Here is a 27,363-nt window from a genome sequence, read left to right as displayed (position 1 = left end):
TATGCATTTTCCGTATTGTGATATACATTGGTATCAGAAAATATCCTTATTATTATCGTGATGGTTCTGACCAAACCTTCTCACCCTCATTAGCCATGTGCAGACTTTTCTTCAATTATAAGTACATCTGAACAATATTGGTCAAATCGAAACACATACATATAACATATTTAGCACAATTTTGTTCTGTTTGTTCTGTATTTATATTAAACACACAAAAATATACATATAAAAACGTAAATATAAGAAAGACTTTCCAAAAGTGGGTCTTCAGTAGCGATTGAAAAGAGGGTAATGATTTTGCAAGTCTGAGTTGGAGAAAATATATCAATGTCTGTAGCCATTCAACTGAAAATTTAATAACAAAAACCTCAAACAATATTCTCATGTATTGCAATATCAATGTTATCCCAATATAAAGTATTGCCTGGTTTCTATCCTCTGATCATTTTAGGTGGACGGTGTTTTTGCTCCGTTTCTCTCTAAACCTCGATGACACAGCACAGAGCTAATGTGTGAAAGACTTCTTGTGTAACTCATGGAGTGAGGGAGGAGGATGATTAGTGTTGATCAGTGAAGATGAGATGAGGGAGGAGATGAGCACTGGCTGTGACTACAGTCAACAAGCCAGTCCGGCAGTCAGTCGGTCCGTTAGTGGCAGAACAGATGCCTGTATTGGGTTAGTGTTATTCCACAATCATCATCAATTCCTCCTCGATCACCTCCTGATTTCCAGCTCTGTGATTAAGAGTCAGGCCCATCTGGTGCAGAGACAGGAAATCCTGGAGTCTGCATCTGCTGCTGGCTGAGCTACTAATCTGCTGCAGTCAGGGGGGTTTAAACTCTGATAATCCTACATAACTCCTGGAATGCAGAGACCACAGTGCACATCAAAACCGTCATCTTCTCTGGACAGCATCTTCAGGAACACAGATAGACTGACTGTCAGCCATGGACTCTCTCCTCCTTCTCTGGCCCACTCAAAGCATCTTCACAATTTATAACCAGTCCCTCCGGAATTTAGTAATTAGAGCATGAATACTGCAGAGAGTATGTAACATGTTACATGGAGAAACCAACAGATCAGTTGCACATACCAATTAAAGTGCTTTTCTGATGAGACTTCAGAGGCCAAAGACACAAGCAGAATTGCAATATTCATTACCTTAAATTTTCTCTCTGTCTCTCCTTAATCACCTGCAGCTCTAAGCTACACAACTGTTGGACCACATTGGAGATGTGGTAACGGAGCTCCAGCCAGAGCAGAAGTAGGCCCTGCTGGTGCCATATGACAAATCGGCATGCTGCTCTCGCCTACAATCCGCCCACCGACCACCTCCAAAGCTATCAGGAGGATTAGCTCACGCAGCTAAACCAAACAGACTGCTCAGTGTTCAGACCACATTTGGTCCAAATCTTGTTCGTGCGTCCTGTTTTGATGGCCAGCGGATCACAATTGCGGCCGCTATCGGTTCACTTGCAACTGGTGTGGTGCCAAGTTGCTGTACAGTGCTGTCTGTGGCTGCGGGAGAAGGAGAATGAATGTTTTAGGGATTTACACGACTCCCTTGCTCTTTGGGATATGCATAATTTATTTTAGGATTAGGATGGTTTAGATTAACTTTGAATTCTCTGCTGAGTTGAGAAGACGGCGAAACAGAGGAGACACACAGGGGTGTGAATGTGCTTTTGTCTTCGTCTGCTGGTGACAGAAAAGCTCAGAGCTCAATCCCGAAGAAATAGTTTTCATTACAGACTTGTTTTGTATACGTTTTATGCGTGTGGGCAGGTGTGTATCTCAACATTTCGAGGCCTCTGTCAGACTCCACACGCTCTCAGAAAGGACTCGTCCTCAGTTGGAGGCTGCTCCGTACGCTTGTGATTGGAGGGCGGTTGTGGTTGCTAAGCAGAGCTGCTCTTCCTGTGCTAAATAAGAACTTCGTGCTCTCTGGCTGGTGGGCTCAAAGAAGCGCGCCAGAACACACACACACACACACACACACACACACGTACGCACATGTACGCACAGGCCTCACAGTTCATAGACCTCTTACAGTACAGAGACCTCACCCTCCTCCATTCACCGCCCATCCTCTTTCATTGTGACCTCCATGCTGTGACTCGACGAGTCTCTCCTCCTCCACCTCCTGCTGCTGCTTTCCTTTCTCCAACTCCTCCTCCTCCACTCTGCATCACATACACACACACACACACACAAGCACACTTCTCCCTCAGGTCAGCACACAGCAACACTAGCTTAAAGCTCTCCTTTTCATCACTGAGACCTCCTTGTCTGACACCTCCTCTGCCCCGCCACCATCACTCACCTCCTCCATTTGACACCTCCTCGACCCTGTAGGACACACACACACACATACACACACAGAGACACAGACACAGGCTCTCCTCCTCTCCTCCACTGAAATCTCCTACTGCACTCCCCCTCACACTGCATTATACTTAGATCTCCACCTCCACTGTAGTGAGCACATGCTGTATCAGTCTGTATTCAGACTGGCCTACATACGCCACACATTTATCACTGTGCTGTTCCAGGGGTGTGTGAGCTGCTTGTCTCGTTTTGAAGAGATGAAAACTCGCCATGTATCTTTAGTCTTTTTTTTTCTATTATAGATAGATAGATAGATAGATAGATAGATAGATAGATAGATAGATAGATAGATAGATAGAGGTAGTGCTACTTTGCCAGGGTGACCTCATAACCAGCCTCTATCTCATTCTCCTGTCTTGTTTCAAGAGCCCACTAAATGAACAAATGAGTGGGATCCACATTTTCAGCTCTCTCCTGTTTTGCCGTGTGCTATTACGCCTATCATCTCATGTATCTGCTGTGCTGCCAGGCCACTGCATCTCAGAATCTGATCTAAGAGCACAGTGTTTCCTCTGATAATCTGCACGTACTCGTAGCGCCCTGAACTGACCAGCTCCCAGCACCGTTTATTTCTCCTAGCTTAGTTTTCGCAGGGGTCAGAGCTTTGGGTCGTATAGCAGAACAATCATTCAGTGTTGGTGAAAAGCTGCAAGCCCCTGTGTGCTCTTCAGACCAGCTCGACATGCTTTCTTGCAGAGATGGAGCAATGCAGCATTGTCAGCAGGCACCCGTATCAAATGAATTCAGCACAGCTGTCCTAGCAGACTCTGTTGCAGTGAGGGGGGGAAAGTTATTTATTCAGTATTACAGTCACACCAGGATCCGTCATGGTCACTCTTTGCCACAGAGTCATCTGGTCAGGTGGACCTTTTTCCCTCTTTGACCTTGTTAGTCTTGTTTACTACCTTCATTCAAAAGCAGAGTGCACTATATCTCTGCAAATGCATCTCGCTAAAGAGTTAGCCACCTGCCCCACCCTGCTCTTTCTCTTTGTATCAATACAGCAGGGTCTACATTTATAAAGACAGGCGTACAGATGGGCCACAGTTGCTCACATGCTGAGGACACCCCCCCCCCACACAGCCTTTTTGCAGGTGTCTAATAGTTGCAGGGTTGCCCTGCACTGTGCTCGCTGTGCCGGCTGCCCAGCAGGGCCACCTGCCTCCCTGCGCTTGTGGAGTTGACAAGCGTCTGGCTTTATTTCCAGCCAGTCGACGAGCGCAGACACAGACAGCCATGGCCTGAAATAGAGCAGGCCCTCCCTTTATCCTATAATGAGGGGACTATTATAAGCCTTGTGTCTTAAGCAGTATATGGCCGATGTCAAGAGAAGAGCTAGTGCACACATCATCTTGAAAAACGTCAAGCTGCTTTTCAGATTATCATCAAAAACAAAGTAATCACCTCTCCTTTTGGCGCCAACAGCCTTAATCTGTTGCACAGGACTATGTGTTTTAGTGCAAGGTCATTTGACCTTTGACGAGCTGATGAAGCCCTAGGCTTAGAAAAAATATAAAGATTACATGACAGTTTTGAACTCGAAATTATGGCTATAACACAAAACAAACATATTTTAGAGATAATCAATTCACTTGTGACCTTGTATCAGTTGAACGTGTTAAATCAAATGCAGAGATGAGGGTCAGGTTGGGGCATCTGTTCCATATGGAATGTATGAATTATTCCAGAGGTAATAACAGGACATTGTTGGTGCACTCATTTTCACAAAGACGCCCATCTCTGCATGTCCATATTTAATTCACCCCTTTCAGCTGCTGAACTGTACAGCCTGCTGATATAATGAGTCCCTCCAAAGAGATTAGTCGCCCTATCATCAACGCAGCTCCCTAATTTCTCTGCCTTTGTTGTGGTGCAGGCTGCACTAAATGGGATAAAGGGGCTTGGCCGGACACAGTGGGAGGAAGTGGCTTTTGTGTTGCTAGCAGGTGCAGTGGAATGACAGTGGGGTTTTTTGGGAAGTATGTGTGTGTGCGCACACGCATGGCCGCATGTACTGTATATGTGTGTGCGTGCAGTTCTGTGTCTGGCCAGGCCAGAAGGGTATGTGCGCCCCAAGTGCCGCTGAGATACACCAGGAACCTCTGGAGCTTGACTTGAACCCTCAATCACAGGGCTCCTCAGGGGTTTGCAGTAAATTCTTCAGGCGAATGGTTTTCTTTCCCCTTCCTCCTCCTTCTCCTCCTCTTTCTCTCTCTTTCTGCTCACATCTGGTGAACAGCGCTAGCACCCCTGTCATCTTTTACTGCGTTGAGGTCATTTCCACCCTATCGGTAAAGTGGAAACACATGATGTGCAGGGTTCGGCCTTAATGGGGTGGGGCTGGCATGGACCAGCACTGACACAGCTTTACAGCCAAGAGCTGCCAAAACAGCCTTTCTGTGGAATGCCTCCGAACTTCAAAATTAAAGACATTTGGGGTAAATAATGGTGGAATACTTATATTACCCGTTCTGTTGTAACTACTATAATTAGTTATTTTTTCTTACATGCTGTTTCTTCAGTAATGCATGGTTTTAGATATTTCTATAAGAAGATGGAGCTCAGCCATTAATGATGCTTTGAAACTGTAAAAAGAAAAAAAAAAAAAAAAAAGACCAAGCGTTGTTTGGGCTTACAGAAAGATATTAAGTGTATAATAAATACCAACTCCGGAAGACATGCTTCTGCTTTTAGAGTTTTTCTATCTCTGTTCCAAGTTTTATTTTTGCTTTAAAATTCTTCCCTTCACACGCTTTTCCTTCTTCATCACAATATTGCTTCCAACTGGGGAGCTGGAAAGTCGGGTACAGACTTTGGCAGATGCTCTTGATAAAGGGTGTGTCCTCAAGTTTAATTGGGATTCTCCTTTAGCAGTGATGTGGATTTCCTCAATTCTGTGCCCCGCGGAGCCGTTCTTCATTCAAATACTTCACACCACAGCTCGCAGTGTTTGTCATTGTGAGGAATCTGCGCGTGTGTCGTTTGTGAAAACTCAGCTCTCTGCCATCTGACACATTCTGCTTGATTTCTTGACAGTGCTTTATTAGCATCATTCATATGAATTAATACTTATGTCACGTCGACTGCTTTTTATGGAAGCATTTTATTTTTTACATAGTTTGAATTGAATTGCAGTCTTTTTTTTTTTTCTTTTTTTTTTTTCGCTGTAATGTAATGAAACCGCAATTCTGTTTGCAATGACTTTAACAGCTAAAAACATTTTGCCACTTTTTTGCTTAAGTATCTCAGTGGAATAAACGGTTTTTAATGGAGTTTTACTGTCTCTCTACATGGATCTCAGTGTGTCTCTAAGCAAATTCCAGTCACACTGTGGTTTCCATTTTGTGGTAGACAGAGCTGCAGTGTAAAAAGGGGTGGGCTGCAGTCAGTCAGTTATACTGCTGTCTGTGGGCAGACTACAGGCAGAGTGGCTGCATGGATTTTTACTCCTGCTGTCCAACAGGACTCCATCATAGACTGCAGCAGCACTCGTTATTGAGGGCACACACTCCTGTGCAGCATGCCTCTGTCCTCATTACCTCTGCAGCAGCTTAGCTCTCTGCCTTTGTTCTCTCTCTTGGCTTGAAACTGGAGAATATGGAGAGAAGTGCTGAGGCTGCAGTTAGCTCGGCTGCCCACAACTTCTGCCGCACAGGAGAAAACATAGCACAGACAACCACCACCCCCCTAAGCCCTCTTGTCTACATATTTTCACAAAGCCAACGCACAGGGGATGCTCTAGTTTGATTCATCATCCTGACTTGTGTGGATGTAGGCTGGTTTGCTCAGTGCCTCTCACATTCTGTTTGTAGTCTTTGCGGCTTTTGTCACTTGTCTGGATTAAATATTTCGCCCCGAGGTGTATTCGTGTGTTGGCCTACTGACCAAATGTCCTCATGGCCAATCTGTTGTGTGAAAGGTCCCATAGACTTGTTCCTAAGATGCGTTAAACAGCAGCCGTGCAGAGTGGCTGGAGGAACAGTAAACTTTTATCACACTAATAACCCACAGTCACAGCTACCCTAATGGCTTAGGTAGCCATGCCAGGGGTTGCCTGGAGGTCAGGTTGAATTGCAGGACATAAATGGTAGATTCCAACCGGTAGAACAAATAAAGGAAGGGGAAAAAAAAAGGAGGGGCATCTGAGGTGAGCAGAAGGGGAAGAAAGTTGTTATTGGAAGAGCAGATAATCACTTAAATTGATTTGCAGTAAAAAAGGAAGCCATTGATTGGACTGGTCTTTTATAACAAGGCAATTTTTAGCCTTTTAACCCCTTTTCCCGCCCAACTCTGCACGCTCTCAAACCTTGGACTCAGTCCGAGCATGCCGTCAAAGGGCACAACTCCTACACAAGTGGCAAGTGAGTGAAAAGATTTCACCCAGCACTTGGCGAAAAACGTCGCTCAGAGAAGTAGCGGCGTGAGAGAAGGGATTTGTTAATGGAGTTCAAATCTAAACTTTTTCCTCAGATTCCTCTCCCTCTGGCTGAGGTGGATGGGTCTTGAGAGTGTTTGTTTTAGGTGAAGTCAGTGCTGGAACAGAATGTTGTGAACCGCAGGCCAGACTGTGGTTCTGCGGTTCAGCTTCGACCTGAATGCAGACGGCTCTGTTTGTTTTGCTTTTCCGTTTCTCAGGGAGAAATTTAGACGCTGCCAAAGTCCTGCGCTCACACCCAAGGCACGCAAATAAAACCCCTTCACACAGAAAAAAAAAAAAAAAATGTACCTGGGTGTAGTCGCTACATCTGGACTTCAACACGGCCCCAGTGCAGGGGTACACATCCACTGCTGTCTCTGCTGTCCTGCTCTCATCTTGTAAAAGGGCTCTTTGGGAGATGAGATGGCATTTGATTGTTTCAGTGGCAGGATGTTTGTGTGTTTTGTTCCAAGCCTTTTCATAAATAGCAGTTTTTATGTTGCTGAGGTCAACTGGTTTTACTAGACTGGAGAGGCAAGTCCAGAGGCAAGGAGGCCTCCCCACCATCTGGCAGCCATAAAAGGGGGAGCAGGAGGTTTTTAGTGGGGGTTTATGGGATGGCAGGGTGAGACACTGAGGGGAGGAGAGACAGAGTGGATGGTGGACTCTGGTTGCCCCCGAGCTGCAAAGCTTCCTCTGCAGTCTGAATGACAGGTCAGAAGTTCATTGCCTTTTTTTCACCCTGCATCTGCCTTGTAAGGTGAAGGAGGTGACAGTTGGTTCAGAGTTCGAGGGCAAAGGAGAGAACGTCACCGTGAAGCTGTTATCGCTGCTGTGAATAAAGATATATTCTGGGCAAGACATCTCGCTTTTGATTTAATGAGCTTGCTGTATTTTTAAAAGTGTTTCAGAAGACTCTGGCTTAGTGTGTGTGTGTGTGTGTGTGTGTGTGTGTGTGTGTGTGTGTGTGTGTGTGTGTGTGTGTGTGTGTGTGTGTGTGTCCTCTTGTTGTCGTGTTGCCGTCAGCTTGTTATGCTGTGCAGAAGATCAGACCTGAGTCCTACAGATGGTGCAGAATTATGTGGCTGCGTAAACACTGGTGATTCAATGGCTTGGTGTTGCTTGGTTATGTGTCATTCTGTCAAAGCACCATCTACACCACAGTGTAACGAACAGTAAGTTGTTTTGTACGACTACAGTTCCAGGCTCTCTCTTTTTGTCCAGAGACGGCCTTACAGTCAGGTGGTGGCTTTATTTTGTTTGCACATCTGACTTAAGCGGGAATAACAATATTGTTAAGCCATGAAAATACTGGAGTTTGAGGCCAGCGAGATTCTCATGGAGATTTCAGGGATGAAGACACTCCTGAGAGTCTCAGTTATGTTCTGTTGGAAGATTTCTTCCCCAGTTTTTAAGAGCCTGAGCTGGAGCTGTCTGGTCCATCTGAGGCTGGATGCTCAGCCTTATAGGTTTTCCAGAATGGGGTTATCATTGCAGAGGACTATGCTGCTTTGCTGACTCTGGCACTGATACCTCCCATAGAGATTTCATCTTTTGTTATTCTGCAGCTGAGATGTGTTAACCCTTTAGCCCCTTCAGGATATGTAGGTAATAGAAGGTTATGGAGCTCTGAAACACCCACTTCAACCTTGTGAAACTATATTTGATGTTTACAATATGGTCCCTTATATTAGAAAAAATAAGAGTCAATGTATTCATTATATAAATTAGTTATAGTGACCTCTTTCTCTTGCCAGTTTTCAGACCCTCTGCCGCTTCACACAGTTTGTATATGAAGAGAAGAAAAGTGCTGACAGCAAAAGAATGAGCGTGTTTGGCAGGCACGCCCTTGTAGGTTTCTGTGTCACTCAACTCTATTAAATTTTTAATCATTTCCTTGCTGTGGTATAGAGCTCAACATGGCCCTGCTCAGTCACACACTGTTTTAGGCTTATGCTCTGTTCAGCTCACAAAACAGGGGGAATAGAAACTGAAAGGTAGAGATTTTTACAAACTAAGACCAAAAAAAAAAAAAAGGGGGGGGGGTAATATCTGATTTATCTCTTTAAATTACACATTTTCCCTTGTTACTCTTGAAAAATAAATCCCAGCAGGAATTAATGCGGAATTAAAAATTATGCTATGTATCTATTAGCGCTGCAACAACTAGTTGATGGAAAATATAACAACGGCTATTTTGGTTAATTAATCTTAAACCAAAATGTTTGATGGTTCCAGGTTCTAAAAGGTGAGAATTTGCTGAATTTGAATATATTGGGGTTTTGAACTGTTGGTCAAACAAAACAAAGTATTTAATGACATTAGTTTGGGCTCTTGCAACAGATTTTCTTATTTTCTGGTGCTTTATAGAGCAAATGATGAACTGAAAATACAATCAATCATTAATCAATGATAGAAATAATTGCTAGTCACAGCCCTAGTTTCTATGCTTCCCAGAGGCAAATGCCATCGTATAATCCGGAGGCAATTTATATAGCAGCAACCCACAGTGGTATGATTGTCATTCCAAAGTCTTTATTATTAGGTCTCTTGTAGTGTTACCAAAAATTATCATGACAATTGTATTAAATATACTTATGTTGCCCAGGACATTGATTGCACTTGACGAACTTCGAAGAAAGCATCAAAGGCACCTTCAAAGGCAGCCACTGTGAAAGACTCCAGCCACAGATTCACTGAGAGCCTCTCAACATACTTTGGCCTGTTTATTCGTTCGCATTTTGCATCATGTCAGCATCTCAAGTGTTAAGAAAAGGGGTGAAATAAAACACTGGCCCTTGTTTGAGAGGCTGGAAATGAGGGACTCTGCTCTTGCTTTAGTGGTTCCGTCCACTGCAGTGATTCAGGGGATAAAAATGTGGCCTGTGTCTCTTTAAGAGCGCTGGCCTGTCTGCAGAATGCATCAGTCCTGTGGAGCAGACACAGGCCAGCAGGAGGAGGGGGGTTGAAGGGAGGAGCGTGGGGCTGTGCGGAGGGAGGGACAAAGACAGGAGGGAACAGCCGCAGTCTGGGCTTCCAGCCTCCTGGCTAGACTGCTGAAAGTTATTATTGAGTTCCTGTGTAGGGCCTCCCCTCCCTGTGGCATACTCCTCTGTGCTCACTACGAGGTAGATGGGGAGTGCGGGAGAGGCAAAGAGAAAAGTTGGCAGCCTCCCATGCCCCTTTGCAATGACCTTATATGCAACAAATAAAGGATAATTTTGTTTGATTCTGTGTTTTTGCAAGGGTGAAGCCTCTGAAAGCCTTGTAAGACTGAGAGAAACCACACACGCTAACAGCCATACAGCTGCTCGACAGCAGCTGAAACTGCGGCCTAGCTCACTGTTGTCTTAAGTTACAGTTTAGCAGACATGTCCTGTTTCCTTAGGAATGGCCTTAACTAGTCAAGACAAGAAGGTTGACGGTTCACCAATGAGAAAGCAGTGAACTAAATCCTCTCCTGGCGTGCTAAGTGATGAGTATGATTCAAGGACAGGTGGTGGGAGGGTATCGACTCCTTCAGTCTCCTTCCAATGACTATGTCTTCACAGTGAATGGCAGCCATGAATTTAAAAAAAAAAAAAAAGTGACTTCTGAAAACATGGATTTGTGAATACAGACTGGCAGGTTGTTAACAGCTAACAGCGAGTTTTAATCTTTTTTGTGGAACAAGCTAGTTTGCATTTTTGGCAGCACTCTGTGTAATTAGTCTCTTGTAGGTTATGTTGTCAGCATCCAGCTTGCAGGTCTCAGAGATTTGCTGTCCGGGGAAAGGCCATGGAGATTACATAGTAACACACATCATGCCCTCCTCTCAGGCCTGTGCCTGCCTGCAACACTAATCCCTGGCCTGCCTTCCCGTTTAGCGGCAACATTAGGGCCACAAAGCGCCTGCGTCCTTCCAACTCAGCCCACCAAGAGAGAGACAGACTTTTACGTAATGCTCTGTCCGGTGTATTTGTTCTGAACCTGCTGTTGCTTTAAGCGAGGCTCCCTCAGGTTAACAGTACCCAGCTGCTGCCTGTCCTACTGTACTGAACTTGTCATGGCTCTGGCTCAGAAAAAAAAAAAAAACAAAAAACCCTGAACCCATGCAGCACCTGAGGCTCAGCGGGGGCCGGCGAATCCATTTCCCTGCACATATCTTCTGTAGCATGTCACATGAGTCCTGATTAATCCCAGCATGTGTCTTCATTCACGGTCAGCGCCATCATTCGGCCTCTGTTTTAAAGCCTTCTCGGGCAGGGTTTGCAGGAAAGCTGGGCGAGGGGGGGAAAACCCTGGCGTTGAAATGGGTATTTTGTGGAGTTCTGTTTGTTGAGTCAGAGCTTAGTTGGGCTCTACTGTTATGTGGTTGCCATGGAGAAAAACACAGGCTCTTGTGCAATAAAATCATCCAGGAAAAGACATTTCCAAGAATTTTTCAGAGTCAAGAAACAGACGGCAAATTGCAGAATTCATGAGGTGCTGCGGTCCACCACCCGCCCCTTTCAGCCCTCCATTTTAGAGCGCTTGTATTCATTTTATGGAAGCTGCAAGGCTTGAGCCCTCTCACCTAATTACTTCTGTAAGCAGATATGTTTTCCTATGAACGGAGGAGGGAAACAAAACCAGTGTTTAAGGATGGAATGTGTGATCTTAGGAACGGATGTTGTGGGTGTTTTATCCCCTATTTCCCTTACAGACAATTCCTTGAACAAGTGGAAACAAGTGAAATGCTATTTGATCTCTGTCAAATATTACTGTATACACATACTCGCGCTGTGAGGCCCCCGAACATTTGAGTCTGACTGTTGCTCTGCCAGAGAGAGCAGAACATTTTCAGAGGAAATAACTCCTGCTGTAGTTTGGAAAATGTGTTGACAGTTAATTGGTTGAACACTTATAAAAACCCACTGGCTTTCTTGTTTGTTTTTTTTTTCTTTCAGTTGCGTCAAAGCTCCTTATTGCTCTTTAATTTGACTTCTTTTATTCTTACTGTTTCCTGTGTATCTGAATGGGCCCATTAGCACTTTTCAAATAGGGCAGCTTTCTGGTTGGGTTTTATAATATTAGAGAAATGCGTAAAATGTAGTGGTGAAGTAGGAGAAGCTTTGATTCTAGCTTTCAAGCTTTTGAGCTGAATTTGAAGTTCAAAGCTAATTAAACAACCTCCTTCCACCACCAGGAGTCCACAGCATTAACTTTTATAGTATTTCATTGTTTGAATGGTCATAGAAAAACAAGAGTGTTGGAGATTAGGTTTTCTAACCTGGTGACCAGGAAGGCAGCATTTCAACAGAATGACCAAAGCGGTATCTATAAATTTCAGCAGGATTTATTGCCTCGGTTCAACCAATTAGCTCCCGAGCAGTTTCTCAGGACGTATACTGTGTTGGTGAGATGACATCACATGGGACCCTGAGTGAGCAGTGACCCTAACTTCACCTCACCCTCTCACAGCTTTTATGGCCTCCTCCCTTAAATTCCCCTCTGCCCCCGTCCCGTCCCCTCACACCTCTTAACCTCTGGTATTCATCCCATTTTCATCTTTCCAAATAAACCTGCCACCTGCCCTCCTCTCCACTGGCTGCTCGGGGGGCATGTGGTCATGTGGCTCAGCTTACCATGAAGGCATGGTGGCACAAACCACAGCTCAGCTGACCGGTGAGCTGCTTTACCATTTAAAAAAAAAAAAAAAAGGCCAGCTCTCATTGGTTAGATGGCTGTTGCTGATTTGCTTATGGCTGAAATTAGCTGTGTGTTACTGTGCTGACGATTATCATTTCTCAGATTCAATTACTTGAAGCACCAGGTTTGCAGAAACTACTGTATTGGGTGTTAGTCTGCCATATGAAATTATAAACTAGAAACAGAGAGAATGTCTCGTCAGGAGCGGAAACGATTGGTCTATTGATTAGTTGATCAACAGAAAAATGATCGCAATTATCTTGATAATTGATTCATCAATTCATTTGTCATTCAAGAAAAACTGAAAAGTTTCTCCATTTTTCACCTCTAAATGATTGCATTTCTCTGTGTTATCTGATAGTGAAGTGAATATCTTTGGGTTTTGGACTGTGAGAAAAAGCTATTTGATGATGTTTCCTTTTGGGAATTGTAATCTACACTTTTCACTACTTTGCATCATTTTATCAATCAAACGATTAATTGATTTATTGAGAAAATAATTGGCAGATGAATAGATGATGAAAATAACTGCACCCTCAACAAACAGTAGGAAAGAGTCAAATATTACAACATACATCATGATTTTTTACCGATAAAAAAATGTCATGTTTTCTTGAGTCAGGAGCCATTAGGAACAATGGTGGTCTGTTTTATCCCCTGTACTTAGTAGTTAGAATGGAGATGCGACTGCCCATCTGGCCCGTCAATCTCTCAGACACTGGAGGTCTAGACCCGATGAGCCTGACCTGTTGTTAACAGTCATCGTGCAGTTGCTCTCCCTCCCCTCCGTCAGTCTCCCAGGCCTCCTCCTGTCCTGCCTTCCTTACCGTCTCTGCCCTGTGAGGGAGGCGGAGAGGAGTCGTCCAGTACCAGGTACTGCAAGTGATATAATGGTCTGTGTATTTTGAGTTGTTACTGTTTGGGTTGTGTAGAGGTTATCCAGTGACATTTTAATCGTCTTTCTGCCTTCTTTCCCGTGGCATTAGTATTAATCTGTGGGATTAAATCTCAGCCAGTCAGACACTGGACTTGCTGTCTTGTTGTAGAGCAGAGGGGGAGCATGCTAACAGTGGGAACGGCAGCGCACACTTTCCTGCATACACGCAGGGATGTGCTTATCAGTGACAAACCAAGGTTTTCAGTCTGGAGACATAAGACCTCTGATGAGAGGATGGTTTGTTAACACACTCAACTGTCTGGGAAGGGACGGTTGTTCTCTATCACTGAGAAACCAGGTCGGTTTACTTATCATGTAGAGTACTTTTCAGCCTGGGGAAACCATTGTATAATATCTTTGTCAAAGTCTAAGAAAATAATTGTGATGATGAGACTGTAATATTTAACAGAAACTAGGGACATTAAGAAATACCAGATAAGATCATTTTACACACATGAAGTGCAGACCTCGACCTAGATATTTCTTTTTTTTTTGTCGTGAAATATGCCTGTTTATTTCAAATTCCTTCTTCTGGAATTATTATACATATTACGCCAAAATTACAAATGGTCGTGTATCCTTGTTAATCTCATCAAAGCAAACTGAGCTGTATTCAGTCATTTTATATTTAGAAATCACTTCCTTGTTCATTTATGACAAAAATAAACTGGCACAGCAGTCCAAGAAAAGATTTACTGATTCACAGCTGTATTGTTTACATTGTAGTTGAGAGGTATAGAAGAAGCCATTATTTACTTACTATTTACCTTTTTTTTTTTCTCCCTTTAAAATTTTTTTTTAAATGGCATCTCACAAAGCCTTTAAACTATGTGAATTATAATAATTTAAATATAATGAAATGCATCACTGGCAGAGAATCAGATGAGGGTCAGTGAAATGCCAAGGGATTAAGCTTGCATGGCAAAGATGGCGTTGGCACTGCTGCATAACAGAGATCACGTTCTGTGAAGGCACGCACTCATGTGTGAAAGTCAGGAAATTTCCGCAACATCGCTGCATGATACTTGATCGAAGTAGAAAAATACTGATTGGTTTGTAATTTTGGACGGACAGTAAAAACACAGAAAGCCTTGAGAATTTCTCTATTTTAGGTGTGGGAAGTATTCTCACACATGCCTATCTGGTAACCAATTTAGTCGCCTTGACAATGACTTTCTCACAGCTTTTCTCTTAATTTAATTCAAGAGCACATAGACAGTCGGAATTACGTGTATATTCCAGTGGTGTTGCAGCACAAAACCACCTGGTCACAGCTCTTTCTTTAATCAATGGATAGTGTCGCGTAGAAGATGGAGAGGAGAGAAAAACAGAAGTATTTACATAACTAAATATTTTATTTGCTTGGCTTTAACCCAAATCACTACTCTACTCAGTTATAGTGAGATGTTTTATACCCACAGTTGAGTTTTAATTGCCTTATAAATCAAATTTCCTCACAAATTCTCAGAGACTTCTTTTTTTTCATGATGTTCCTGAAAGTTGCATGAATATGTTTTTGAGTAAGAATTAATTTTACCATGAGCACTAAATTAAGTACAGAGAGTCTTTTTCTCTCTCTCTCTCTTTTTCTCTGTCTTTCTCTTTAACCTTCATCCCCTCCAGCCTCCTGGTTAGCAGTGCAGCTGCTCCTACATTATAAGTGTGCTAAATGTGAACAGAAGCATAAAGACATTGTGTGTGTGTGTGTGTGTGTGTGTGTGTGTGTGTGTGTGTGTGCGTGCGTGCGTGCGTGTGTGCGTGTGTGTGCGTGTGTATGTGCGTCTGTATGTGTATGTGTGTGCGCCTTTATTGGTTCCCTCAGATCATGTAGTCTGATGTTTAATTCTCTTATTCCAATAGTACAGCAGGGGGGCTCAGACAACTATCTGCTGAATTTGGCGCTATGTGCATCTATAAATACACCAGTCACAGAGCACGTTTCATTTCCTAAGATTACTTTCACTCACAACCATACCAAACATGCTCATGCTAATAATGTATAATCTGTGGAGATATCTGTTTCATGTCTTCTAGTTTATGGTTTCCGTGTCTGTTGAAATAACTTATGAGCCCTTTTTTTTTTTTTTTTACTGTGAGGCCATCCGCTGAGGGAAAGAGTGATTTGGACACCACTATCAACATACTGTAAGAGAGGCAGGCAGGCGGGCATGTACTGTTGTTATGGTTGCCATGTTTGGACCTGAATTGGAATTCATTTCTCACCACGCAGTTGTACAATAATCTTTCTTTTTGTTTGCTTTCACCGGTGAGATGATCTTTCCATGCACACGCAGGCAGCTCACTGTTTTTTCATGATGAGAAAACTACATGTCAGCAAAGGATTATGAAGTTTAGTGTGTCTTATTCGTTCTCATACACATTAGGATGAATTGTATGATCGCACTGAATGAGGCGAATTAACTTAAACTTTACCTAAAAATAAACCTAAACCTAATCTAAAAAACGACTGGAATGAGTGGCCAGTGCAATAATATCATATGAATAATATAATATAAAATACTAACTGAGGAGAGGAAATCCAGAGTCTGTATCTTATGTCAGTGTAGAAAATAAAACTTCATTTAAAAAATATTTCAAACATTGGATTTGCTTCGGAAAATTAGTAAAATAGTCTAAACCTAATTTGCAGATTTGCTTAGTCTTTTAAGATTAAGGCTCATTGAATGACAAAAACAACTTAATGAGAAGGATATTTTGCTGTTTAAATGCAGCTATAACCAATATTTTCATATTAGCGATGCATTAAATTATTAATTTATGCGAAACGTGTTGATTGTAATGATGAAACCACAGAGAATTATCACCAGGCTCTGCTGTTCTCCTCAGCTCTGTGGAGCTTTATAATAGCTTTCAGCTCCATGTTTTGGGTTTCTTGTCCACAACTTTATTGTTTGGGTTCTCTCTCATTGCATCATTTTTCGTTGCAGCAGGCAGCTAAAACAAAAAAGCTCTAAAAAATCTGCTGCCCCCAAGTGGCCAAAACAATAGTTATTGCAGTTTTAAAATCAAGTGAAGTCAAGACAGTTCAAAACCATTAATTTGCCTCAGATGGCTTTACAATCTGTACAGCATGTGACACCCTCTAATCTTAGGCCCTTGATCCAGATAAGGAAGTTACTCCACCAATAAATAAATGAATAAATAACATAAGAAGGGGGGAGAAACCTGAGTGAGCGATCCACGTTTGAACAGAATGACAATATTAGGTGAACAAAGTACAAATATATATGAATAGTGTTCTGCGGGAATTACCCTAACAGGTTCCTCTGGGGTCATTAGATCATTAATTGTCCATACACAGCTCACGCTATGAATGGCTGACAAATGGAGAACAGTGCTTTCACACTCTGTTCTTCTGCCTTGAAGCTATATATGTCAAGCCATGTGGACCTGATGGGATATTTTCCACCTTTAGGAACAGCACTTCATCCTCCGTCCAACTCAGACCTCATCAAGTCTCAATCCTAAAGACAATTAGGACAATCCAATTAGCTTTGCTGTAATGCCTACCTTACGCTGAGCCCCGTGGCTCTCTTTGTGTGTCCATATACTGCCGTGGCAAAGTGCAGCTACGTAAACAGTATATCCTCAAACTGGACACAGCAGAGACAGAATACATTGATAAATTAAGCAAGCATTTAAAGAGGGGAAATGGAGGCTTGTGTTGCAGTTGTGTGGAATAGGGATGAAGTTTCAGGGATATTCTGGGCAGACACCAATAATTTTCCCCCAGCTGTTACGAGGTGGCCACAGGGCTTTATATAAATCAAGGGACTGTCGTACAATTTATGCAGTGAGAGTTGAATAGAGAGCTCAAGGCATCCCTGTGACCATCCACACCAAACTACAGGGATCAGATTACTAAAACTAGTATTCTCTCACTTCCAACTAAGGCCGTCACCCGAGTGAGCCGTGCCAGTTGGTGTGCCCTTGAGTGGGACAGCTCCCCACTAAGCACATGTCGATCTGGGGATTACATTCAGGGGTTTAAGAGGGAAAAGGAGGTCGTAATCTGAAACTGTTGTGTCTTGTTGCTGTGCACTTTTCTTAATGCCATGCTATCGTGCAGCATGCGTTGGTATTGTATGACTGCTGCCCGAGGAAGTTCAGCTGGGGAAACTATTTTTGTCTCAGTAGATAAGTGCTGCCCCTTGTTTTGTTTCTCAATGATTTCATTTGAGTTTTTTTAGTGCCACAACAGATGCTGGAGGTTTCGATTTTAGCCTGCCGTCATTGACTTTCCCATGAGAAAGAAAAATTTAGACTTGTCAACAAGTCAAGATTACATAAAGGAGGTGGAGGGTAAAGATATTAAAAGGAATAGTTTGACATTTTGGGAAATACACATATTCACTTTATCGCTCTGTCATATATCATACAGTAAATATGAAGCTAAAGTCAGCAGCCAGTTAGCTTAGCTTAATTTAGCTTATCTGAGTTTAGCATAAAGACTGGAAACAGGAAAAAACATCTTGCCTGACTAGGTAACAAAATCCACTTTTCAGCACCTCTAAAGCTCACAAATTCTCTTAGGCTAGCTATTTTCTCATCTAGAAGAAGGAAATAAGTATATTTCCCAAAATGTCAACATATTCCTTAAATGAAAAGGATTATTTATTTTTCATTTTAAAAATTTCAAAAGTTTTATTTGACAAAAAAAAAAAAAAGTATTTATTTTTTGCTAACATTTCAGAATGCAGTGATATAAACCACAATAATTCCTAAATGTCAGTTCAGGAGAAAGGGCCTCACCTTAACCACACCTTTTACACACCTGTCAGGCCTCATACCTAGTTAAGCCATCCTGTTTGTCTCTCTGTTTCTTTCATCCCTTTCAAATCATCTACCTCTTCCCTCTTCTCCCATCCCCTGTCCCAAGCTTCTGTCTCTCCTGCCTTCTGCGTCTTCTACTCAGGCTCCTACTTATCTATGTCTGGCGGCAATTGGAAGTACTCTCTACTGAGAAAATACTCCCTATGATAAGTGTTTGCAGTTTAAACATTTGCACAACACATGAAAATTTTTCAGAGAAATCTCAGAGACAGACATATCTAAACCTGGGTTCAACCCTTTAATCGCCAGTATCTGTGGCTTGGGTCTTTCATAGTGAAGCTCTCAACCAACCAGGCTCAAGATATCATGGTTTGACTTAATTTAATTTCCTTGATACAAATACCACAGCTGGTTTAGTCAGTGGTCAATAATCAAATATCGTTGATTAGATCCATGTTCAAGTGAAATAACAGTTGAATCCCCATCACGCTCCAGTTAGCACAATATCGACAAATTATTCTTCAAGCAGGTCAAACGCTGTGCTCTTAGAATAGATATTGATATGTTTGCCATGTGTTGTCTCTGTGATTATCTGCCATGCCAGCATGAAAATAGCTGAGGCTTATCCCGGTATTACCACGCCTTTATGTGGTACTAATTAAAAAATAAACCATGTCTTCTCTTGCCCAGCTGCTATTAGACAGTATTTAGCCTACAGGTTCGCTTTGAAATGCTCCCTCATTACAGCGCCTCAAAGAAATATCATACAATAGGGAGATGAAAAGGGCAATGCTTGAATGGAGTCTTAAAGGGGAGGCTGTACTTGGCCTTCAAGTATACATTCCTTCAGCTCAGTGCTTCCTCTGTGGTCCCACTCCCCTGGCCCACCCCCCTCCCACTCAAGTCTCAGTTCCCACAGGGGACGCAGCCAAAGCAAACTCCTCAGAGGAAGTCTCCCTCTCTTACCAGTGAGAGAGACACAGCGAGCAAGAGGGAGGGAGGGAGGGAGGGATGTCCTATCATCTGGCTCAGTGGGACCTGCTAGGCAGTAGGATGTGTGAGGAGGGTGTTATGACTTCGTGGCCATGCTATGTCTATGATGTGGTGGTGAGTAAAGCCCGTGCGGCTGCTCTCCTGTGAGGTCAGTGTCAGATTTAGCCAGCAGGTCCCTTGTGGTGTCTGGGAGTGTCTGTTTTCTGACTCTATTATGTCTAGCACTCATAGCCTTCCTGGAGCTGCAAACCTCAGGGTAGAAATAGCACCAGACAGACAGACATCCTTTGTCGGGAAAACAACAGTCATGTCAGTAATTACAGAGTCTGATTACACCAGGGCAGCAGTTCTTAGAAAACCACTGGCCTTGAGTCAGGCAGGTGAGGGGCCGAGTCACCAGTGCTGGGCAGGACAGAGTCAGCAGGAGGTCTGGGTTAAGAGAATTAACCTACAGTAGCAAAACCAAACAGTATGCTGTGTATGAATGGGTGTGCGTGTGTAATGCGGTGACTGGTTAGACAGGTAGAGAGATGTGTGAGTCATAGAGACATGAGGGGCGTGTCCAGACAAACACAGCATGTACACCTCATGCAGCTACCACCCTACAGTATAAGAGACAGGAAAGAAATGAGAAGGTGGTAAATCATTTTTTGTACAGCAGACTAGGAGTGCAACTAGGGATTATCTTAGTCGTCTGTTAATGGATTGATGAGTTTTTTGTAATCAGCCACTTTAGTTATAGAGCGTATTTAAACACAATTTTTGTAATAAGCTTTATGGTGAGTTTCAGCTCATTGTTTAGTTGTCTGGCTGCAACTACTTGCCCAGCACAAAACAGCTGGTGAATATAGTGGAGCATTCAGACAAGTGAATGCTAAAGTTAATCCATAGCTGTGTAAATAAGCACACTTCTTAAAAAGGTCAGTTTATAATTTAGTCCATGAAATATCAGAAAAGTCTAAAAAAAACACTAACACCAACAATCCAAAACCTTCAGAAATATTCAATATATATAAAACAGAAAAAAACTGCAAATTCTCACTTTTGAGAAGCTTGAACCTGATAAATAAATTTGTTTCAGAACTACAACAGACTTTGGTTTCTGTAGTTCAGGTATGCAGTTGCAGACCTGACTCACACCTTCACCCTTGAGCACCTTGTACCAGATACACACACACCCACACACACACTCACACACACACACACACACTGACACACACACATATGCATGTCTACACCCGCAAACACCCACTTACCCACACGTCCCAACACCCACTCATAGCTGTGTGCGCACACACACACACACACACACACACACACACACATTCACGCGTCTGGCATTGTATTAAAAAGCTGTGAGACATGATTCATTACCAAACAGGCTTCTCACCTAATGCAAAATGAGGTTTGTCATTAATTTCCATCTTGAGGTGATTACAGTGAGCAACGATTAAGGTTTCACAACTACATGCAACCCCGAAGGAGTGTTTTCCATTGAGGATTTTGAAGGTAGACAGAGTAATCATTTGTCTTGAATCACACACGCAGACGAGGAGATGGGAGTGTTTGCCATTCCTGGAGGCAGAATGTCATAGTAGTGAGTAAGAGAGCAGCAGGCAGGTCTGTGCTGGCCTCTGCGCCTGCCTAGGTAAACATATCCTCTGTCTGACAAGTGCAGACCTGAGGGCTCTTGAGGTTAGCTACCTCAACACATGACCCTGGAGCTTGCCACACACACACACAGACGTACAATACATACAAGAAAAAGCTCCCGAGATTCACTATTTTGTGGCACTTAACAAGGCAGATGCTTTCCTCTCCAGGTTTTCCAAGCACAGTCTCCCGCAGACATTACATGCATCTGCAGCCCTGCGTTAACTTGCAATTCTCACTGAACACTTCAGCTCAATCGTCTGTCAGATCTGAGTGCAATTACTTTAATTCGTCTCCCTCTCTGTCTCCCTCTGTCTCTATATTGCAATATTTCTGTGGTTCGGGGAGTCGATCTGCTCCACCTGACGGCGCCTCTTCTGCCTGGCAGGGAGCAATGTAGCCCTACTGGCTGCCAGCCAGACCAGCTTGAGTGTCTGCTCAGCTCAAAGTCCTGCTCACACACATACACATACACACACACACACACACACACACACATACACACACAGAGACACACACACACACACACACACACACAAACATGCAGACATGCCAAGCTCAGAGACTGAATGCTTACACAGACACATCTTCTATCTTCCTTCCCTCTCTGTGACTTCTCTACTGTTTTCCTCTATTTTCCACCTTTCTGTGACTCTCGGCTCTTTTCCTGCAAGTATTAAATGACTGAGATGAAAAACAATTCAGTTTTGGACAAAGCCATGTTCTGACAAATCCATGTGTTGCTTATGAATAATGCCATTTACAGTCATACAGTATCATTTTTAGAAGTTGTGGGCTCTTGAAATATCCGCTGTACTCCATGATGTAATATCTGCACTTTATCTCTGCAAGCATGATGATGATTAACCATCCATTCTCTCTTGCTCTCCTCAGTCTCCCAGCCCGGTCCCAGCCAAGAGGTCCAAATTCGATAAATTACAGTCTCCATCAGCTGACAAAGACAGGAAACCTGACTGGTTACAATCCCTCTCAAAGTCTGCACACAAGGTTTGTACACTCTGTGTCCGTGTTGCTAGAGTGAAACTGGATTTGCTGTTAAACTCAAACATCAAAAGGGTGACGTAAAAGCCGTTGTCTGTTTGAATCATCACGTTATCATCCTATGTATGACCTGATCATTCGGCCTTGTTAAATGAAGAGGGGCCTTTGAGTGTGTTCGTCACGGCTGATTTAATGTTCCAGTGGTAGTTTACTGTGGGTTTATCCAAGCTTGTTGTTGTGTTTGTTGTTCCAGGACCTGAAACAGGTCCAACTGAAACAGAGGCCCTCTGCTTTCCGCCCCTGGTCTCCTAAAGCTGCAGAAAAAGAGAAACCAGCTACTCAGAATGAGGTGGAGAGGTGAGTCATCTGAGAGCAGTTATAGTTTCCATTTTAAAGACATAATATGTGTTAAACTGAACAAATAAGCAGTGAAATGCTTCAAATATACCCCTATTGCTTCCATAGGTCCTACTCAAAGAATCAGGAGACTTTGGCGGCTCCTAATCTTACACTAGTTCCTCTGGCCCCTCCGGTCAATCCCAGGGACAGCCACGCTCCTGGCAGGGGACCTGCAGCCATGTCCAGGCCGCCCCAGGAGCCGCATAACGGGGACGTACAACCTGCAGTAAAACCGTCCCCTTCCAGTACCACCAACCGAGCCGATGATATGGACACAGATGGAGAGATTGACGTAGATGACTGTGATGATCGTGAGTACCACCCATCATCTGGAGTTTGGAATAACTCAGAGAGGTTGAACATTACACGAGTCAGTCCATATAAGATACTGATTTTACTGTTACAACTTTTATTACTCATAGTGAACCCCACAGGAAATGAGCCATAGTAGAGCCGGCTCAGGGTGACTCCTGTGCAACTGCGCCCCCTGGTGTCAAATTGAAGAAATACAAGAGAAATAAAAGATGTAGATTTTGCTCTTGTATCGCCAAGTACGAATGCAAACTTGAAACTGACCTAAACAGTGAAGGTTCAATTGTTTCAGTGGTGTTCAAAGGTTCAATGGTGTTGAATAAGGGGCAGCTGAGTTCATATTACAGGGCTGCAGTGGTACATCTGAACAAAAGGGTTGGGAGGCTGTGCTTTATCATACAAAATATAAATTTGGTGATAACCTTTTAGTTTAAGTACTGTTTTCCCTTTAAGTGCTGATAGCTTTGTCACAAGAACAGCCCACCTTTCCACCTCGGCTAATTCTTTGAGAATCAACACAACATTCTTGAACTTTAATGGATGTCTTACTAATGTGAAATCTTTCTCTCCCTCAGGTCCAGTGCCACCTTCCTCCTTAGCTTCTCCCCCATCAGCCTGCACCGGTGTGTCTCAGTCTCTGACCCCTCAGAGTGTTGCTCGAGCTCAGGAAGGGCCTGTCTGGCTGTCAGGGCCCGTTTGCCCAGAGATAGACACCCTGAAACAGATGCTGTATGCAGGCCTGGACACCAAAGAAGCCAGGGAAAAGCTGCTGCAGGAGATTGTGAGGATGAGAGTTAAGCAGGAGGAGAAGCTGGCAGCTGCTGTGCAAGCTAAACGGAGCCTTCAGCAGGTATCACATCCTGTTCTTGTGGAATACTGTACTACGTTACAGTAATCTCTCCATGAATATCAGTGTATCAAACATGAAATAATTCTGATGTTTTTACAGGAATTGGAGTTCGTGAGGGTGGCTAAGAAAGGCCGCCTTCGTGAGGCCATCGAAGCCAAGCGCAACCTGCGAAAGGAGATTGAACGCCTTCGTGTGGATTGGGAGAGGAAGATGAGGGACGCGGAGGAGTCTTGTGGGCGGCTGAAGAGAGAACTGGAGATGGAGAGACAGCTGCGAGTTTGCGACAAAGGCTGTGAGGCTGAGCGTCTCCGGGTCAAGTACTCCACTCAGGTAAGATGTCTCCAAGACGGCTGAGATCCCTAAAAGATAACAGATTGTTGATCCTGTCACTTTGGTGCGTTTCATTCATACTGACTGCTCTCCGTGTTGGGTTGTGTTGTGCAGATTGAAGAGTTGCATGTGCAGCTACAGCAAGCGGAAGCCGATCGCGAGCAGCTGAGGCAAGAGCTTCAGCGGGAGAGAGAAGCTCGGCAGAGCCTGGAGAGTGTTGTTAAAGATCTGCAAGTCCAGCTGGCGGTGCAAGCCAACGGCAGCTCTCCTGGAGACTCCAAGGACGCTAACACAGACACACACAGACAGACCACACAACTTACCAATGGATCCTAAAGTTGCACATACAAAACTTGAGAAAAGGACTCAAACAAAAGGAGCATGATAAAGGACTTTGTTGCACCTCCTGTTAGGGAAATGAGACTCAGCGAAATGCAAAGTCAATTTTGTAGAGGAAAAATCTGTCATATATAATATGATATGATATTAATCAATATTATTATGACAATATATGAATTTAATGAAATGAACTGGAAAGTAGCATGATGTCTCAGCATGTTGTCGAGCGTGAAACTAAGAAAGACTTCTTCAGTGATGAACACATCTCTCCAGTGACGTCAGAGCCCTCGGTTAGACACCTGACGCTGTCCAAGGATTTTATTTTGGTATAAGCTATTCTAAGATGTGCAAATATAGCCACATAACACTACTTGAATATGAAGGGAAGAAACATGTTGCGCCTGGTGAAACGTGAGCAGATGATAAAACTCTTGGTGCCACAAAATATTGGTACACTCAAAGGTGTCATTGCAGACCACTGGAAACAAGAGACACCAGTTTACCACTATTTACTTTTAATATCAGCTTGCTTTTTATAACTGTGTAGAGGATGTACTTTTTAAGAAATATTGCTTGCGCAGCACTGTTATTCCACAGGCAAGAAAAAACATCCATAAACAAACATGTACGCGTGTATACCAGCTTGTCTACCTTTTGTATTTTATAAACCTGAAGTATTGGAGGTTACGTGGGCTGCCTTCAGGTCCACCACTGTTTTATGCTTTAGATATTTTATGGAAGTGTTACTTTTTAATATTATGATGCAACTTTATTTGTTGTTTGAACATTGTTTTCCAGTAATGTTTTTGCAACCAAACCATGTGATGAATAGTAAATATTCTTGCCCACATTAGTGCAGATAAGTCTACAAATGCCCTCCTAAAAGAAAAAAAAAAAACTTAAATAGCTGTCTGTATTTGTTGAAATGCGGTACTTCTGATTTTCTATTGAGTATTGTAAAATAATTTATATTCTATAATAATTTGCTGCCTATCAACAGAAAGCATTCATTTTTAGTCACTGGTTTTAGGGCTCTTAAATCAACAAATGCTGTTTATATGAACAACATTTCTACATATATACAAAATATGGATATATATTTTTTTACTTTAAGAAAAGGAATTGCACTTTTTAAAGAAAAGAACCTTGCATTGTGCATTGTACTCCCTGTTACATTTTTCAAAACACAAGTTAACATGAATTTTGAATTTAACACACTTTCCCTCAGTATCCTCTGATGTAAATACAATGATATTGTAAATAAGATATTTGTTCGTATGTTTGCTTGCTCCAGACTTAAACTGATTATGAATATTATTTTTTGCTCTTACTTGAAACCAAAAAGACTATATTTGGATTTGCAAAACTGCAATTTCATTGTTGTATCCCTGAGTATCATTGCAATCACAGGGCATTTACCAGAATGGATGTAAACCATAAATAGTTGTGAACTTGACCTATCAGTAGTTTTTGTAGGTTTGACACATGAAACAGAATATTATAATTTCTCCCTTGATTTTGTTTATTTGAGAAGATCTTTATTATTTGATGAATTATAGATTATATATTACACCACAGACCAAAAACTGAAAAATGGATTTGAATTCTCAGCACCTCCAGCTCCCTCATCAGATAGACTAGAAGCAACACCTTCTCATGGTTTCAACCTATAGGTGCTCTCGTATATTTAGGCAAGAAACACTTTTATGTCTTATCATTATGATACCCTCACTCAGTATTTGTTGGGTACAGTGTAATAGCAATATCCATTTTGTTAGCTGATGCTGTTGTAGTTTTGGTTTGGAAGTGGGGTTTCACTTGCCTCTTATTTCAATGTTTTCTTTTTCCTTCGGAAAACTTGTATAATACCCATTAAAATCTAAGTCAATCCTACATGGTTCTGAGAAGTGTTTTTCATTTTCACCGCAATGGAACCAGTGTTTGTGCATGTTTGTGTGTTTTTTGATGTATTTTTTGCCATGCTAGCATCATAGCTCTAGTGATGTCAGTGTTGCATTCAGACTGAAATGTCTCGACAATTGTTATTATTGGATGGATTACCATAAAAATGTATACATATATTTATGTTCCCCAGGGAATGAATGGTGATCATCTGATTTTTCCTTCAGTGCCATGAAATTTGGTACAAATGATGAATCCTAATAACTTTGGTGTTAGTAAACCATGACAGTATGACAGCATACATACTGCACCCTGAAACTGAAGCAGGTAAATGAATTCAACAACCATTAAATTGATTATTTAGCCCCGTGCTTTTTCTACTCTGATAACTTACAAACAATTTAGATCTGTGGCGTCTTCAGCCAAGTTCATGAAACTTTAGTATTTATTAGTTGTTGTTTCCCTGATGATAATTTTGTTGGCCCAACAAAGGTGTTTTTACTTATTCTGGCTGATTAGGTTTCTGCTCAGATGGAGCAAAGCTACGAACAGACATTTTGAGTTGTCAAAGCAGGAACAGCACAGGTGTATTTAATAGCATTAACGATGGCTGCATTCCACTTAGCAGAGATCCTGGTATTGTGTGCGCTGGCTCTCTGGAATAACTCAGTGAGACACTTAATTGAACTGAGCCATCGTTAATGTTATTAATGACACCTGTGTCTGCCGGAAAAGGTCTATTATGTCATATCCCTAGACTGACAGAAAGTATAGATAAAGGTATAAGTTATCCCAACCTGACAGGTACAACAAAGACTCACAAAGACATAGTGTGAGTTTACCATGAGTGTGTAGGGTCTTTAAATTAAAGCTGAAATTTTGAAAGAGCAAATAAGTCTTTTGTGGAGTAGCTCTACTTATAAATGTTTTAAATATCAGTGGATCACCTTGTTTATAGTTACATGATGTAGATATATACATGTACTATGTGTCACACAGTTGCCTCTAGGGGGAAATCATTGCACATAGTTGAAGAGTGGATGTTTCCTGCTTGTTAATAGTCAAACGCACCAGTGTGACCTTAAATCCTAATACTGTATATCCTAATAACAGTTAATTAAAAGTATCAAGTACAATTTCTATATTCTATAATGATTAGGACTGCCATAAGCTTAGTTAAATTAATATGTGAACCTCCCTTTCCCATTCTCGTTTCTTCAGAGGCTTACTGGTTGCGTGAAAATCCCTCCATGAAAGCAGGGCTGAAGCCTCCCTCCAGGATTACAGCTTGAGGAAGATTTAGTGACTGACACATGTTGCACACTTCCTCTCCGCAAGCCGTCTCTCAGTGCAAAAATAAATAACAAAGGATC

At 42.5% G+C, this 27,363-nt stretch overlaps 1 protein-coding gene across 1 annotated transcript in view; it reads left to right on the top strand.

Annotated features, from left to right (window-relative positions):
* The window catches only part of LOC111222955 (ski oncogene-like), a 31,034-nt gene extending 5,053 nt beyond the window's left edge, over positions 1-25,981 (top strand). The window contains exons 2-7 of the mRNA XM_022746893.1: positions 21,751-21,864; positions 22,112-22,215; positions 22,324-22,568; positions 23,145-23,419; positions 23,519-23,749; positions 23,864-25,981. Of these exons, the coding sequence (XP_022602614.1) occupies positions 21,751-21,864; positions 22,112-22,215; positions 22,324-22,568; positions 23,145-23,419; positions 23,519-23,749; positions 23,864-24,085 (1,191 nt within the window). The 3' untranslated portion in view covers positions 24,086-25,981. The remainder of the gene's footprint in view (positions 1-21,750; positions 21,865-22,111; positions 22,216-22,323; positions 22,569-23,144; positions 23,420-23,518; positions 23,750-23,863) is intronic.
* The last annotated feature ends 1,382 nt before the right edge of the window (positions 25,982-27,363 follow it).

This window comes from Seriola dumerili, unplaced genomic scaffold, assembly GCF_002260705.1.
Source record: "Seriola dumerili isolate Sdu_G_001 unplaced genomic scaffold, Sdu_1.0 BDQW01000109.1, whole genome shotgun sequence".
Classification (NCBI taxonomy): domain Eukaryota; kingdom Metazoa; phylum Chordata; class Actinopteri; order Carangiformes; family Carangidae; genus Seriola; species Seriola dumerili.
Note: the sequence above shows the minus strand (reverse complement) of the source record. Positions and strands in the feature narration are given on the sequence as shown.